General features: G+C 35.3%; 1 protein-coding gene and 1 long non-coding RNA gene across 4 annotated transcripts in view; one reads left to right on the top strand and one right to left on the bottom strand.

Moving 5' to 3' along the window:
- LOC138325396 (peroxidasin homolog) overlaps nucleotides 1–19,424 on the top strand; it is a 43,895-nt gene that overhangs the window by 2,678 nt on the left and 21,793 nt on the right. For both annotated transcript variants that reach the window (XM_069271029.1, XM_069271030.1), the window contains exons 2-3: nucleotides 17,839–17,910; nucleotides 18,319–18,390. In XM_069271029.1, coding sequence (XP_069127130.1) covers nucleotides 17,839–17,910; nucleotides 18,319–18,390 — 144 coding nt within the window. The remainder of the gene's footprint in view (nucleotides 1–17,838; nucleotides 17,911–18,318; nucleotides 18,391–19,424) is intronic.
- On the bottom strand, nucleotides 7,067–10,664 carry LOC138325398 (uncharacterized). 2 transcript variants are annotated; one of them, XR_011208776.1, is made up of 3 exons: nucleotides 10,425–10,664; nucleotides 7,704–7,892; nucleotides 7,067–7,476 (listed from the first exon to the last, which is right to left on the bottom strand). It is a non-coding gene; the product is annotated as an uncharacterized lncRNA (long non-coding RNA). The 2 variants fall into 2 exon arrangements; XR_011208777.1 differs by having other exon boundaries at nucleotides 7,816–7,892.

Raw genomic sequence — 19,424 nt, 5'->3', positions numbered from 1 at the left:
ATCTTTTCTAAAATATGCACTTACAATGTATAAAATATACAGTCCTCCATGTGTGAAATTTACATTTCGTCTGGGAGTGAGACATATGTGAGGGCTAGCACGTGATATTGAAAACATTTAGAAAGGAAAAGGTAAGGTAGAGGTTTAACTGATTATAACTAGAACAAGTCTGGGGTTATGTTGCTGGTTCATATATCGCTTAGTGTACAAACATACCTTTGTGACTCCGGGGAAACCTTTCATTTGATATGGTGTGGCAATATTATTAACATCATATAGGGGCTGTAAAAATATACCTGTATATTACAGGTAACACATATACATGTGTGTCGTACAGGTGAGATAGGGATGTAATAAGTTACCTGACATATATACTTGTCTAGCACTGATAAGTATATTTACTCTATGTAAATAAATATTTTGATCAAACGAACCCCGATCGACCGCATAGTCTAGAATCTGACAATGTTTAATCGCCGTTTTGAATTTGGGTTCAATTGCGGAATCCTGATCATTCACAACCATTGACCTCTGTATTAATGGGATTACATATGACAACGCTGATATGTTATCTGAATCACAAATCACATGATACTGACATCGGTGATATATGTCATGGTAAGAGCAGCATCAGTTTAAGCTGGCTGCATCTTTATACCCTTGGTCCAGGGATATAGTATGTGTGGTTTGACCCGGTATGATATTGTTTCTAATGTAATTCAAGCTATAAAATAATTCAAAGAAATGACAATACAAAATCATATAGATTTCTTCTCAAATTTTCTCACATTATTGATGACAATAAAAAACCCCACCAACAATGATAATCTGATTTGTGTGAACCACTATTTCCTTACATATTAACAGAAAGACATGTCCCTTAGCTATAAGTAATGTCTGTATGTTGATACCCAAATGATGCCCTCCAAACTAAGTGTTAATATTGATATAACACCCTCATGATTCATACATAATCTGATTGGTGACCTTGACCCCATTTTCCAGTTCACTGAGAAAAGTTTATTATTTAGACTGGTGCATTGTCTCCCAAACACCATAAGCAGTTATAACCGCAACATCAATGTCAACTACAACTTTAATGTCAACAACAGCAACAACACTTCTACAACAACAAACGACTGCGACAATGACAACAATAACATCCCTATAAAATCCAGGAAATATCCACATTACCACTGATAACACTCAAATATTCACTGGAAGCCTTTAAAAACTGTTTTTCGTAGTGGACCGAGCAGATTCTCAAGTTGATCACATTACTACTTTCACGCCATTATGCCTTTCACGTGTAAGTGAAATCTGTCCCCAATAATTGACCGAGAGTAACCACTTTGGCCACCTTTATTGAGGTAACCAGATTGGAATAGATTCAATTACTGATTATAAAACCTTTAGTTGAAAAATCTGGTTTTTCTATAAGGATATCATGATGGTAGTGAGATTGTCAATCTGATACTATTGAGTCTTGTTACAAAGGCCCCTGTTTGACGGTAGCTTGTGATTCTAAAGAGATCGCATGCTTTATACGACAAAATATCACTAATCTTTATACGGTTTAACAGACGGCAAAACACGAACGGACCACCCAGCTCCTGATACGATCGACATTTAATGAACAGGGATAGTGTTTATACACCATCTGGCCAGTTTGTCATCAAGTACCGAATATACATCGACTTACAGAAAAGCCCATGGCACGACACACTCTCCGCTTCACCGGTAAACCGTCAGCAAGTCTTGGACTTACCTTGAACTATAAATAGAATCGTCATAACCCTCCCTATATCCCTTCTTCTAGCTATTAACCATCATCGTTTATATTCTTTGCCCATAGGACCTTCCTAGATCTTCCTTCTGCCAACCGGCACCAAAACTGCAGGTGGAGAATCAGAAATATGCCTGTTATCCCCATTGCATGCTGGTAAAAGTCAATTTATGTTAAGTATTATATTTTTCTCTTTTTTTTTTCTTCTTAAATAACTGTGTGCTTCCTAATATCACACTAGTACCTTCCCTGGTTTTGCCTTGAGTATGTTGAAAATGATAAATACTTCCCATACTCAGCGCTTAGCGCATAGGATGACAACAGAATTGCTTACTGTCAGCGTCTGCCCAGCGTGAACGTCACAAAGCCAATATCCTGCAGCCTCCAAAATCCATATCCTTCATTCCTAATTATGACCTTAACTTTCCCTCTCTTTCTACCACCAAATTATGAATAAGCCTAATGTACCTTAATCATATAGCTATGAAAACGTCGTAACCCTCTCCATGACGTTTTCCCGTTTTACAATGTGGTAAAAGAACATTTCTATACATGACGTCAGTTTCACTTCGGTACAAAGAAACATTTAAATCAAACAATAAGCAACATGATCTCCATCGTTCGCTATAGATAGGCTAGTCCAGAGTTCAAAATCCTGACGGACACAGTGCTATTCTTCGGTATTGAGACACAAGGAAAGGTCACTGATTTAAGGAAAAGGCATTGAACTTTAGTAAGTTAAGCAAATTGTGCTTAATCAGTTAATCACTAAAACATATCAAGATTTATTTATTTGGTTTGTTGAAGTTGATTTCAAGATTCTGGAGTTTTGGGTTCACTTTAGATTGATAACAGTCAAAGAATTCAACACATCAAAAAGACAAAGAAATCTTCATATGTATTTATCATAACGGTCAAGTGCACTTTTTAAGACAGGGAATGCGGTTGGTGACCAAAGTGTCCTTCATTTTACCACTAGCTCTAATTTGTGTAAATGAAAAAAGGTGTATCATATTACCACTAGACCCCACCTCTCCGTCTGACATTTACCACTAGACCCCACATCTCCATTTGACAATTACCACTAGACCCCACCTCTGAGTCTGAAACTTGCCACTAGACCCTACCTCACAGTCGCGAATTCCAGTTTTAAGTGGGCCAGTTGCCTATTGCTTGCAATAGATGGATGCTTTCCTCGGGATACCACAACCTTCCTCCTCTAGACTAACGTAATCCTCAAGTGACCTCCTCCGCTAACGTTATCCCCAAGTGACCATAGCCGATAATCGATGTGCGTCACAATCACCCTTAAAGAACCCTCGTGGTATCTCACCCGCTGAAGAAAACATTAAATAATTATCTAATTTATCTTATAGATATTTTTCCTTAGACATAACAGAAGTAACAGAAGACTCTTTCTACTCATGAACACATTCTGTGGGCAGTTCTGAGAGAGTAAGACCAGCAATGAAATGGTCTAGTTATCTCATCATTGAAAAATAAACTAAAAATAGTTGATTAAAATTACTTGATTAAACACTGTTAAAGGTATGCACAAATTCAACCCATTTTGACTTTCTGTTAAAATTGTTTTGAATTATGAAAGCACTTGACACATTACTTATAGTACCAATAGATCATGCGTCGCTCACTTTTTACGTTTGAACAAATCCATAATATTGGTATGTCTTTAGTTCGGATATTATATTTTTACACCAAACCCTCTCATGTCAGAGGAACATATAATTGTCTAAACGACTGAAAGTTGACGGCGTCTGCAAAGATATCTGCAGTCATATCGAAACTATGCTAACCATGATGCCAGATCAGATTCGCAACGCTGAAAGGAACAGACAAGTTCAGATCTCAGATCCAGGAACAACACAACTGTGTTTGACTTGATGAAAGTGTCCGAATCCTAGGCCAAGGATACATACGATAAGTACAAGACATTGCCAGTAAATACCCGCTGTAATGTTTGTTTTATAACTAAAAAAGCGGTATATCTTCTGGGGAAGAGGATTTACTAGTCAAACACTCGTCAATAAGATAAATGTTTCCAAATCCGGACGCATGTCAGCTGCGTGTTTCTGGATTACATCTATGTTGAAGGAGATTTACAGTACAAATGTACTTGGTTCTCTGCGGACATCCCACTGACCGATGATTCATAATTAAAACGATTTTTTTAAACCGGTATCGCGATTCCTTACTCTTCCAGACCTTCATACTAAGGAGATTGTTAGGGTGTTTTTGTTTCATGGCATAATTCCTTATGTAGAATTCACACAACCCACTGGAATACTAATCCGAGAACTAATTATTTAACAGTACAGTAATATAATTGATATATTGTAAAGTGAGTTTTTGTACACGATATCATTCCCTACAAGAGTTTTGTCTTTCCACACTGGTATACCCTTTTTGAGAACGTAACAATACCTGGTGTGATTGTGCTCGACATGGGTTTTCTTTGCAGATATTTTCGTGACACAGAAAGCACACAGCCTTCTGGTTTCCTTGTTCACGTGCTGGATTCCACTATTTTAAGGCAAATAAAAAAAAAAAAAAAAATAGAAAGAAAGACATCATAACGAAGCCATAAGTCGACTCAAACTTGCATAAAAGACATGGTGAAGTTAACCAGTTGATAAATGAACAGTGCAAAATACCAGGAACTAGACACTCCAGGATGTAAGAATAAATTACGGATAAAAATCTTCCCATTTAACCATTATTCGGCCAGTTTGAAATATAAACAATGTCATTCAGTGTTCACATACGATATATATTTTGAAGTATGCTTTTGTTTGTCGAAACATCGACATCTATTTTTACTCATTTCTCTAATATTCTCATTTTTTCGTTTTAGACAACTTTTTAAAGATTACTATTTTATAAAAGCACGATGATCCGTTCAAAGCCATGAATATAAATTCAGATATTTGAATAATTCGTTGCTGCCTGACATATATAAGCAATGTAAGAATGTGTGTATACGCTGATCGTGCTGTCTAACTAGTGGGATGATATATGATACCAAGTCATTGATAGTTATAATATTTACATTGAGATGAAAGGACAGAAGGAGTGAGGTGTCCCTCACCTACATTGCAGGTGACAGCACAGGTAACACACATACCACCTATCAACAGGTGTGCTGTTTATCATTTCTAAGGTAGACAGGAGTCGACTTCATACCCATTGACGGGGCCGTCGCTATTTGAATAACATACATAATTATTTACCAATAAGCATTCTAAACTGCATATAACACACCAGATAAGGTTTTATTAAAATTTATTCACTCAGCATATTCTTACAAACACCCATATACTTTGTCCAATTTCTATAGTCATGTCTGCTGAATTGCTTGTTTGAACTGTAGTTCAGTGACAGATAGGGGAAACGGGTGCATATTTAAATATATTTATTTAAACGATCTCGGTTACACAGGTACGATATGCATTGTCATGACAGGGGTGCAATCCTGAACAAAAATAACTACCAAAAGATTGTCTGTATTTTAGTTACTGAATAAGAATAATTATGGATAAACATTCCGTTTTCCATCAGGTTGCTAGCAAAATGATGTGCAACGACTGTTTTACCGACAGTTTGTCTTAAAAGCATCTATTTGTTTTTTTTTTTGTATATTGAAAATAGTTCCTATTGTGCCAATCAGCTGAAATTAAAACCTTCACCAAGGCAAAGTGGAAACGTTCTTGTGCTTTCAATGGGGGCTGATACTCTGGTTCTGTCCTATATAAAAACACCGCCAAACAGTAGTAACCTAGGTATAGTATACCTCTCTTGTAAATACAGACACGTCTTCAGTATAACCTCCTTGCTGGTAGTCGAGAGAATGGTAATATTTTCTCTTGGTTCACGTGGTGTCCTAAATCACCAACTGATACCTCAGGTATGTCATAATGTGTTCCGGCTTGGCAAAAACACCAAGTTCGCAGACGTGAAGGGACTGACAGTATTGGTCGTGTCTTGGGCTAGATAATCACAAACGTTTCAGAAATATTCAATTTAGGCCACAGCGATACTACATGAAGAATGTACATTTGTTCAGTTGAGCTTTGGTTCTCAAGATTATTTTCAATATGAACAAAATCCGGAAATATTGATCCCCTTAACATTTTACGTGTTCCTTGATCGGCACCGAAATATATTATATGAGTATTGACATCATTGTGTTGTTCTGTATATCTTGAAGAATAAAAACATTTTTAGATAAAAGTGCTTCCCTATCTTTAGTATGAAATGGTATGCTGACTTTCAAGGCAGAATTGCGTAATCTCGCTAAATGAGAGGTTCTCAGTTTTCTCTTAATTATTTTCTTGTGGTTGAGACCTAATAACCTATTGTCGGTTTCGAAACATATCATATTGTACGATGCTTTTAATTTTTAATTCAAGTGCTTTCAGATAGATAGATTAAGTCTTATTTGAAATATAGCCTTTCTCTTATATTTTTATGACTTGTTAGCAATGGGATACTTAAAGAGAGACCTCAAGTTCTGCGCAGGAAAACGTGTTGTAACTATTTTTTTTATTTTAGTTAGAAGATTGTCATATAGTGTATTATGTCTGGTAGGATTTACTACATACTGATTTTGTGCAAGTTATAGTATAACATCTAAGTAATCAAATAACTCATCGATCTTTTGACGAGATTTTGGTTGATTAGAACAGGTCTGTTGGTCTCAACGTAAAGTGTCCTTGCCCTAATTGATATTTAGGTTAATTTTGGTTTGATATCACGAAACTGTCCTGCTTTAAAAGAATTATGAAATAAAACATTCTGTCTTAAATGAGTGTTGATTTGCTGTGATAATTAAGAACATTAACAAATACTGCGAACACCAATAACTTTCGGTTTGTATCAAATTAGTGTTTACCTGCTATTGATAGCAAGGCACTGATAATTTGGATTTTAGGGAGGTTAGCTGTAGTATGTATATGCTCCAACTTCTCTCTTAAAGATTGCGACCCATTAACATATTGAATAAAACATAGGCCAGATGGCCTTTATTCAACTTCATCTTTCATCTAAACACAGTTTATTTGCAGCTGATGCAAATACAATATATACACATACTCGTCAACCTTTTCCTTGCCTGAAAGCATATTCTGATATAATAACTCTTTCTTGATTTGTCGTCGACGAAACTGAAAACGCTCACTCCTCTGGAGCATATTATCCTATACACTTGTTATTCTAACTCTCATTTCCATTTCGCTTCAATGTTGTATGCTGTGAATTATGATTCCATTATAATGGCTTGATTCTTCATTATCTCTTGTGGAACAGTTGCCATGTACTGACCACCTGTCGGTGTTTTTCCTCCAAGTTCTCACCCACCATCCAAACCTGACACGTCCTTTAGAGACCTTGGCTGTTAATCAATCAAAACAATATACTAATAAATTACGTAGTCGAAAATATCTTTTATTGATTTATAAATGTTGCGCGTATGATGCAGACATCTCTTGGGTTTCCAGTTTTTTCTTAATTGTACCCTCTAAATATTATCACGACGCCCAATGGGTCCTGATAAAACTGAGATAGCCGATTATATCGATATAACGTGAGGCTTCATTAAACCAATAAAGAGTTAACTATACATCAGAATCCCGTCTCGTATTTCTGTGAGGTGATGTTGTAAACCTCAACCGAGTCTGAAAAAATACCAATAAAAGCTGATTTTAATCTCGTAAGATTCATGTGCAGACTAAAAATAAAATTACACTTAATCTGGGGTTTAAAAGTTTTATGTAAGAAAAAAAATCAACAGTTCTGAAGTGGGTTTATAAAGGATACACAGAAATGTAATTGATTAGGATAAAAAATTTGATTCAATTACACCATACAACAGATGGTTTTAAAACCGTGGCCTGTTGCCTACCTACTGACAAGATGACCATCTCACTCCAAGTGCTTGAACACTCATATCTTGGATCATTCCCAAACCGACAGGGTCAGTTATTAGTGTACATCTCAGAACAAAGAAGCCATACCGTATTGTACCGCCAATAAGCCCATGCGTCTGTTATCCGGAGAAGCAACTGACATTGTTCCCACTTTCTGCAACTTGCTTAAATTAAGAATAAAACGAACCAAAATTCCTGAAACTAAAATGTGAATAAATGTTTAATCATATCAACGGAAATGCATTAGCCTTTAATTCATTCACTAATGTGATTTTTAAAACTATTTCTTTACACGAATCGAAAGTCAAATCCATGGGGACACCCATTACAACTTTGTTTCTGAATTAGGTTTATCGTCTAACGTGGGTCCATTGACGGTTAATTACGGTAAACGGTACGGGTAAGGTCATCTCCCATACCCATGAACAATGCTCAAAGTTATAATATTGCTGAGTAGACATGTTGCTAAATAGCAGATGATGGCCTGTTGTCTCTGAAAGCGGAACACACTCCGCCATTATATGACTTCCTCAGTTTAAACTAGGTGGTCTACTCATTCAGTCAGGAACCAGATGATTCACCTTCCAATATTTAATCCTCCCAATTGTGTGATTGATGTCACTTTAAAATGGGTGGTCTATTTCAAATCATCCGGGTGACGTGTATGTGTGGATAGGGGATATTTTGTCTTCTTTGTCACACTATCGCCTATTACAGCATATAAAATGTCAGGGGGATTCAACCCGTCGGCTACTGGGTTGGAAAACATCAAGATATATCAACAATTAGTTTGAACGTTTTTATTTGTCTGCATACAATCACGATGTATAATTTGCAATTCTATACTTAAAGTGAAATAAAATTCAACGTGCAAATCTGGCTTTTGTGAACAGCAGTCATTTATTTCGAAATTTATCGTAGCATAGCGCCTTTGCACGAATACTTGAAAAAGTTCTCGACATGTTAGTTTGATCGAATTCGCTTGAAATTTCTTAAGTTTTGTTTGCATTTCTCCTTATTGTCAGGATTTTAAAAGTATATTGAAACCCATTGCTGCATGAAAGTATCAAACCAATTTACAATGCCATCCATGTCAACAGTATTGTGATATATGTTAATCACTCCTTATTAACCTTTTCTGACGGGTCATTGTTGGAATCTTATACCTTAAGATGAAAATGCCCAATTTAAGAGAAGCCTATTTTATGATTAATATAATACTTGTCACTCAATTACACGGGAACACGAACGTTCCAAACACTTTACAGAACACGTTAATTTCAGAATGTTTGAAATATGCCATTATATGCATTCGTACATTTCATAGATACATAAATATTATGGTCGTTACCGCATCCCGGACAAACTATTTTTTATTTTGTTATGTAATACTTTGAATTATGCCCATGCTAATTTAGTTATATTCTATTATGCATATGAATGACTAATGATTATCCAGCTGAATATGTATCTTATAGATAAGAGAAGAACTATTAAAGCTAACGAAAAAGCCCAGAGTTTTCTTCCTCGCCAAACCACACATCATTGTGAAACATTGATGGTGACACTATATTTTAAACGGTGACAATTTTAATGAAATTGATATCCCGAGACTAGCATTTTAATTTGTTTTAAAAAAACCTTAATACACATTGGATTTAATCTTTCGTAATTGTTTTGAACATGACACTTTAATTTAAGATCTACCGACACATATGCTTTGCTGTTTCATTGGTCGTGACACCTTAAGATTACATGAAAACAGTTCTATATGGAACATGACACCTAATTATTTAAGACGTATTTTTTGTAAGTAATTAAAGAAAAAAATGTTTACTTTTTTTTTCGATGTGGCATCTATTTAAGATAAGACTGCTTGAGACAGAGCGAACACCCGACAGATGGTAATTTGTTAGCACACAGTGTCTGCCATGGTCACAGAACACTGTGGTAGACAGATAATGAGCAATATGGCGTGTCTGCTCACAACCAGCTGGGAAAACTTAGGGGGAGTAGAAGTGGTGGTTCTGATGGTGGTATTGATGGTGGTGGTGGTAGTGGGAGGGGGCATGGTGACCGGGAGATGGAGGACGAAGAGAGGAGGAGACGGAAGATGCGGGACGAAAAGAGGAGAAGAAAGACGGGGAACGAAGGATGGGGAAATAAGAGGCGAAAGTTACTTTGAGAGAACCAGCTAGACGAAAGGTGCCCCGGGGATGAGAGATGGGATACTTAAGTAATGACAGAGGAATACTAATAACTGGGGGATAGGGGAGGGGGGCGACAAGAGGTGAAGGGTAACCTGCTCTCCTAACATAAACAGGTTGTCAGCAGTTCTCTCATTGTCTGCCCACAGCGCCTGAGAGTACTCTACTGTCGTAAACAATCAACATTTACTGTCAAAGTTGGCTACTGACTCATGATATCACACCGTCGTAGACCAGTGAACTGGGTGGGGATGTAAATTGTGATTTCCTGAACTGTATTGTTTTATAGAGTGACTCATTAAATTATAAAAATGCATTGTGTGTTAGATAAGGAAGTGTTTGATAGACGATGTGCATCTGTTCAATAACGCATGGTAAATACCTAAAGAAACGATTAGAAAAGGAACTCACAGAAAGCTCAAAGTTATAGGGATGTAGATGAGATTGTATTGTATATATTAACAAGTAAAAACAACACATGATATATACCTCGCTCCAGCAGATTTCGATGGCATGTCTAGATTGGGGCGAATCATGTCGTTTGTATGATGATTACGATGTCATGCCAGCCTCTATCTGATGATGTCACTTCATTTGTAGATACAGGAATAGTTACTAACAACCAAGCTCGTATTCATTGGTGAGGTCATCTGAACTTAAAAAAAGAATATCGTTGGTGCAATTTTTACAAAATTTAGAATTTAGTGAAGGCTATTATATAACCTTTGTGTGACTGGATGGTAGGCATGTCGTGCCATGACTATTTATATTGTTGTTTACAGTACTGGAATGACCTAACAGGTGTTACTCAATACATCCCGTACACAAAGTCTTCCTGTCTAATTTACTGATTATAAAGTAATTAGAACCACAGTTTATAATCATACGCTTGATAAAACATACATGTAGCATTTAAAATAATTACACGCAATAAGGATATGAATTTTGTAATCCCCACCCTCTTCAAATTTGACATTATATCTCTAATCAAAGTTTGATTAATCTGTGTTTCATGCACTCACTTACATGTGGGATATTGTATCACTAAAACAAGACTTTGGGTGGCAAGCCCTACTCAGCACTACAAAGAGAATATGTCCGGAAAACTGGAGGAGTGTTGACTTGTCAATTAGTACAGCCACTGCACCAATTGACCCTTAAATGTTGTACTTTAGAGTTTTGGTATAATATCAGTATAGTTAACTTCGCTTTCAAATGATTTTTACCTCATGAACTTTGACTTTGGAATGATTTAGATAAAACCACAGATTCTTTACATTTAGTCAATAGAAAAACAAACAAAGAGAAAACAGATTCTTTACATTTAGTCAATAGAAAAACAAACAAAGAGAAAACATATTGTCTTTAAAACTAAATGCAAAATGTATTTTACATGTAAACATCTCACAAAATAACTATACTTTAGATAAAAGCGGCGTACCTAACCTTTGTCTAGACTTGAGGAAGAAATTATAAGTAAGCATGTCATTAAAGTCACAGGAGCATACAGAGAGTTATTTACAAAGCAGGCTTAACTCTTTCTATCATGGTAAACATACAAATATCACGATTTGTGTAAAAGAAGTTAATGAACCTGATGAAAGATAATGATGTAGAGGTGAAAGGTAGAGGAAAACCAGGTACAGAATGGTGACGACGAGGTCTTTGTTACTACAGCTTCTCACTAATTATATACAAGCTTGTGCTATTACTTTTTACTATACTTAGGTTTTCTCGTATTTCCATGGGCGTATGGTTTCAAACACCATGTTTCATGTGAGCTCGGTGTTTTAAGGGTTTTGAGTGCAGGATAATGTCATTAACTATTAAGATAATTAGTAAGAATAACTACAGTTGCCAAAGTGGACAGGGAATGAGGCCATTTTAATCATGAAATCATCGACAACTTTATCACTTCCTTCATGTTTAAATTTTTCGTGATAGATACTCTCTCTACTAAAGTTAGTGTTGCGGATATTATAGCTTTCCAATCCTGAATAGTGGCATACCCGGACATACTTACTATTTAATGTACTGTAATATTAGTCAATGCTTTACTCTAGGGAATTAGAGACGGGTATGATCAACATATTAATTAGTAGAAAACACTACACGCTATGTAATAGGTGTAGGTAGTTATTCATCATTTTGTGACTTTACTATAGTTCAACATGCATCTTTCTTTTCGCCCTATAGATGATGATGTTGCGACTTTGTTCCTCGTTAATGACACATTTTTGCCTGTCATTTTTCGGTTTTAAGTTGTGAAAACAGAGGAAATCACACGCAGCTTTGTATAATGAAGTAAAGCAAACAGTACAGCTTGTGGGTACGGTGTATTTGGTACCGCGAGTAGTCATCATAGAAATATTCGGTCGTTGGTACCATCTCACAAAAGAATGTGTATTCTTATGTAAAGTGGGAAACTCCTGTCCTGTCAGAGAACTAGTTTCACGTTTTTTTTAGGAAAAACACAGTCACAAACTTATGTTTACCTCCTTTTGCTAAGTGTAATGTTTTTGTTATCTTGTTAGTACTGTCTCGACAAGTAAATAGAACTTATCTTTAATGCTCTGTTTCACGATAAAATCTTATCAATCTAATCAACATTAACAGTGCATACTTGTATTTCAATTATTTAAACTGACAAATTGCAGACGTATTTTATGACAATAAGTGCTATGTAAGGGAGAATTTTACAGTTAGCAGCTGTGAGTGCCATATCCCTGATACAGAGCAGTCACGCCACAGACAAAATCTGTCGCATCTCACTCTGCCAAGGAGATACAAATGATTACAACGTTTGATTACTTAAATGTAAAGTAATAAAGTTACATTATTAACCCCCTTTTACATTATAGACAATGCAAGTTAAATCATATACCTGTGACATAGATGCCCACAAGTTTACTTCCTATCGAGGTATTTATGAACTTATACTAAAGAATCTTGTTGATCAGATTTACTCTGACATGACAAATGTACTATATAAGATGACACTTATCAATAACAACACCTCGTTTTCATAAAAAAACACTAATTATCAACAACACACATCTATCTCACATTTCCATTCACTTAAATGAATTTTCATCACCAAGACACTGTCAACATACAATTATCATAATAATCAATAGTCATCGTCAAGACTCTACCACATCATCATCTTCATTATCATCGTCAACACTCTATCACATGCTCATCTTCATTATCATCGTCAACACTCTATCACATTCTCATCTTCATTATCATCGTCAACACTCTATCACAACATAATTTTCATTATCATCGTCAACACTCTATCACAACATCATCTTCATTATCATCGTCAAGACACTATCACATCATCATCTTCATTATCATCGTCAACACACTATCACAAACTCATCTTCATTATCATCGTCAACACTCTATCACAAACTCATCTTCATTATCATCGTCAACACTCTATCACATGCTCATCTTCATTATCATCGTCAACACTCTATCACATCTTCATTATCATCGTCAACACTCTATCACATCATCATCTTCATTATCATCGTCAACATTCTTCATTTTCATCGTCAACACTCTATCACATCACCATCTTCATTATCATCGTCAACATACTATCACATCATCATCTTCATTATCATCGTCAACAAACTATCACATTCTCATCTTCATTATCATCGTCATCTTCATTATCATCGTCAACACTCTATCACATTCTCATCTTCATTAGCATCGTCAACACTCTATCACATTTTCATCTTCATTATCATCGTCAACACTCACTTATCACATTCTCATCTTCATTATCATCGTCAACACTCTATCACATCATCATCTTCATTATCATCGTCAACACTCTATCACATCATCATCTTCATTATCATCGTCAACACTCTATCACAACATCATTTTCATTATCATCGTCAACACTCTATCACAACATCATTTTTCAATTTTATTATCATCGTCAACACTCTATCACATCCTTATCTTCATTATCATCGTCAACACTCTATCACATACTCATCTTCATTATCATCGTCAACACTCTATCACAACATCATCTTCATTATCATCGTCAACACTCTATCACAACATCATTTTCATTATCATCGTCAACACTCTATCACATTCTCATCTTCATTATCATCGTCAACACTCTATCACATTTTCATCTTCATTATCATCGTCAACACTCTATCACAGTCTCATCTTCATTATCATCGTCAACACTCTATCACAACATCATTATCATTATCATCGTCAACACACTATCACATTCTCATCTTCATTATCATCGTCAACACACTATCACATTCTCATCTTCATTATCATCGTCAACACTTTATCAACATCATCATCTTCATTATCATCGTCAACACTCTATCACATACTCATCTTCATTATCATCGTCAACACTCTATCACAGCATCATTATCATTATCATCGTCAACACTCTATCACATTCTCATCTTTATTATCATCGTCAACACTCTATCACATACTCATCTTCATTATCATCGTCAACACTCTATCACAACATCATTATCATTATCATCGTCAACACACTATCACATTCTCATCTTTATTATCATCGTCAACACTCTACCGCATTCTCATCTTCATTATCATCGTCAACACACTATCACATCATCATCTTCATTATCATCTCAACACACTACCACATCCTCATCTTCATTATCATCATCAACACACTACCACATCCTCTCATCTTCATTATCATCGTCAACACACTATCGTATCATCATCTTCATTATCATCGTCAACACACTATCACATCATCATCTTCATTATCATCATCAACACACTACCACATCCTCATCTTCAATATCATCATCAACACTCTATCACATACTCATCTTCATTATCATCGTCAACACTCTATCACAACATCATTATCATTATCATCGTCAACACTCTATCACATTCTCATCTTCATTATCATCGTCAACACTCTATCACATTTTCATCTTCATTATCATCGTCAACACTCTATCACATTCTCATCTTCATTATCATCGTCAACACTCTATCACAACATCATTATCATTATCATCGTCAACACTCTATCACATTCTCATCTTCATTATCATTGTCAACACTCTATCACATTCTCATCTTCATTATCATCGTCAACACTCTATCACATACTCATCTTCATTATCATCGTCAACACTCTATCACATACTCATCTTCATTATCATCGTCAACACTCTATCACATACTCATCTTCATTATCATCGTCAACACTCTATCACAACATCATTATCATTATCATCGTCAACACACTATCACATTCTCATCTTTATTATCATCGTCAACACTCTACCGCATTCTCATCTTCATTATCATCGTCAACACACTACCACACATCCTCATCTTCATTATCATCGTCAACACACTATCGTATCATCATCTTCATTATCATCGTCAACACACTATCACATCATCATCTTCATTATCATCGTCAACACTCTATCACATCATCATCTTCATTATCATCATCAACACACTATCACATCATCATCATTCCATTATCATCGTCAACACACTATCACATCATCATCTTCATTATCATCGTCAACACACTATCACATCATCATCTTCATTATCATCGTCAACACACTATTACATCATCATCTTCATTATCATCGTCAACACACTATGACATCATCATCTTCATTATCATCGTCAACACACTATCACATCACATCATTATCTTCATTATCATCGTCAACACACTATTACAATCATTCATCTTCATTATCATCGTCAACACACTATCACATCATTATCTTCATTATCATCGTCAACACACTATCACATCATTATCTTCATTATCATCGTCAACACACTATCACATCATCATCTTCATTATCATCGTCAACACACTATCACATCATCATCTTCATTATCATCGTCAACACACTATCACATCATCATCTTCATTATCATCGTCAACACACTATCACATCATCATCTTCATTATCATCGTCAACACACTATCACATCATCATCTTCATTATCATCGTCAACACTCTATCACATACTCATCTTCATTATCATCGTCAACACTCTATCACATACTCATCTTCATTATCATCGTCAACACTCTATCACATACTCATCTTCATTATCATCGTCAACACTCTATCACATACTCATCTTCATTATCATCGTCAACACTCTATCACAGCATCATTATCATTATCATCTTCAACACACTATCACATTCTCATCTTTATTATCATCGTCAACACTCTACCGCATTCTCATCTTCATTATCATCGTCAACACACTATCACATCATCATCTTCATTATCATCGTCAACACACTATCACATCATCATCTTCATTATCATCGTCAACACTCTATCACATACTCATCTTCATTATCATCGTCAACACTCTATCACAGCATCATCTTCATTATCATCGTCAACACACTATCACATCATCATCTTCATTATCATCGTCAACACACTATCACATCATCATTTTCATTATCATCATCAACACACGATCACATCATCATCTTCATTATCATCATCAACACACTACCACATCCTCATCTTCATTATCATCATCAACATACTACCACATCCTCATCTTCATTATCATCGTCAACACACTATCGTATCATCATCTTCATTATCATCGTCAACACTCTATCACATACTCATCTTCATTATCATCGTCAACACTCTATCACATACTCATCTTCATTATCATCGTCAACACTCTATCACATACTCATCTTCATTATCATCGTCAACACTCTATCACAACATCATTATCATTATCACGTCAAACTCAATCATTTTATTATCGTCAAACTCTATTACAACGTCATTTTATTATCATCGTCAACACTCTATTACAACGTCATTTTATTATCATCGTCAACACTCTATTACAACGTCATTTTCATTATCATCGTCAACACTCTATCACATCCTCATCTTCATTATCATCGTCAACACTCTATCACAACATCATTCTCATTATCATCATCAATATACTATCATTCTCTTATCTGCACTTTCATCGTCAAAACACTCTATCAGGCTTTCATCATATTTTATCATCATCGTCTTGCTAAACACACAATGATGTCACCAGGAGTAAAATTAAGAAGCTATTATAAAAATAAAATGGTTCGTAGTAAGGAATCAGAATGTGCCCTTTACCTTGGAACGCCTATGATACTCCTATAAATAATCATAGATAATGATCTAGGCCTCAAACAGGTGTATGATAGAATGTTACACCAAGAGTGAAAATTAAAGACCTTTGATATTGTCTATTGTGGGGTAATACCTTTAAGTATAGTACGGGGTCACCCTAGCTAGATGTGATATAAGAGGCGGAGGAAGTTATTCAGCCTGAATAGTAAACCAGTCTATTAATAGCCCATTACACATACATCAAGGTAATTCTGGACCAGACAGGTCGACAACCCGTAATTGGGGGGTAACAATTAACATTTATCATTGCTAGTGTGACCTAGTTATCTAACAAAAAATGCACATCGTCTGATGTCGGTGTTTATTATTTTGACGTGACAGAAGATTTACCTGTATTAATGAAGTTAATCAAATGTTTTAAGATGAAGAATAATGCTATTAGCGATTTGTGATTTCACAAGAGGGCTCAAACGTATTTATAAATGCACTATTAGAAGTTTTAGCATTTGATGAGGATTTTTAGTAATCGCCGCGTACAAGATACAAAATGTTGTCCTCTTCAAAGTTCGTTTATATTTTGACTTTTAGACACACTTGCTTAGATCGTAACATCCGCGGTGTTGTTGGCGTAGTCTTGCCGAAGAATGCACATCGTATGTTTTGGACGTTTGATATAATTGTCTGATTTTCTGTTACAGAGATTTGCGGTTCAACAGAATTCGAGACATTCCATCAGGGTCGTTTGCAGGCCTTAATAGACTTAATACATTGTAAGTACACAAACAACAAACTGGTAACATTTTGGTCAATTATATAATGTTGCATTCATGAAATGTCAAAGTTTTGCAAAAGAGAATAAGGATATTCTATACAGAAACAAATATATGAAGGAGATTAAATTTGTTAATTTTAGAGGGAAATATTACTTGCGTAATTTGAATATAAATATGCTAAGTATTATATTTTATTTTATTTTGTCATGTCGTTAACATTGCATCAATAAGAATATTAAATTCATAAAATACCATGAAGTTTTGAAGAGAAAATAGGCATTTTGGATTAAGAGAAATTTGTGGAAGACGATAAAATAGATTAAGGTTTATTTAGAAGGAACCGTGTTTATTACCTTATTAATACATCAAGATGTTAAGAATTGCATTTAGGATATTCTTTTTCAGACTTTTAAATAACAACAATATACATAGATTATTAGACGGTGCATTCGATGGGCTGCCGGAGTTAAAATATTTGTAAGTATGCATGACAATGCGGATCTTTTAAAAACACATGAAATCGTGATACATGAAGACATATGTGGTATATGATAATATATGGTAGGATGTTAAGATGGAAAACAACGTACAAAATATAAAACAGTAAAAATATTATATTTATTTTCTATAGTGTTCAATTTAAAGCAATTTAATCACCATTCTTAGGGGGGGGGGCAAAATTGCTGATAACAATAGACGTTCTAATTTTTGAAAAGTGGAATATTTGATATAGTATTGAGCAATAAGTAAGATATAGAAATAAAACTAGCGAAAACGTCGTGTTTAAGGAATATTTATTTGACCATGAACAAACTATTCAGAAGTCATTGAACCTCTAACCCAGAAGTTCTTTACATTATTACACTGAATATACCCACCATATAAATCGAGGCCAAAATCCCATTTGATCACGTCCTCAAAAGTGGAAGCATCCTTATCGTAAAAATTAATAAAATTACTAGAACAGACATCACTAGCATTTTCAATCACCAAAAACGACATTTGAATGACCCGAAATGCCTGGCATAACTTTAATAACGAAAACACGTGCTAAGGAAGTACAAAAAATGAACAATCTTCGCCACTATCATTTCCGGTCATGCCTAATTAAGTATTGCAATATTCGTTTCAGCAATCAAATACCTAAATGTCTTCTCAGGGTCATCGTTTTTTTCTGATTAGAAATACTGAATAACCAGCATTGAGATGCTATTTACATGAGTATGTAAAGCTAACGATTCTCTTCTGAAACCATTTCCTTTTCAACACCTGCAGTTATTTTCACATCAAAGTTGAAATGAATTCCGTAACATGCTTTCTGTGAAATGTACATCGTTAGCATGTATTACATGTACTTCTAGTGTTATGGCATGTGTACTTACTGACCTCCGTAGAATTAACATCCGAGAAGAACATTCCAGATGCATGCATTTGATAAAGTATAGTCACAGTATCCAGAATCCTTACATATTTGTCTGAAAGCTTCATAGCGTAGTCAATATCACAGCCCC

This window comes from Argopecten irradians, chromosome 6, assembly GCF_041381155.1.
Source record: "Argopecten irradians isolate NY chromosome 6, Ai_NY, whole genome shotgun sequence".
Taxonomy (NCBI): domain Eukaryota; kingdom Metazoa; phylum Mollusca; class Bivalvia; order Pectinida; family Pectinidae; genus Argopecten; species Argopecten irradians.
The sequence above is the reverse complement of the archived record's forward strand: the minus strand, read 5'-3'. Positions and strand labels throughout refer to the sequence as shown.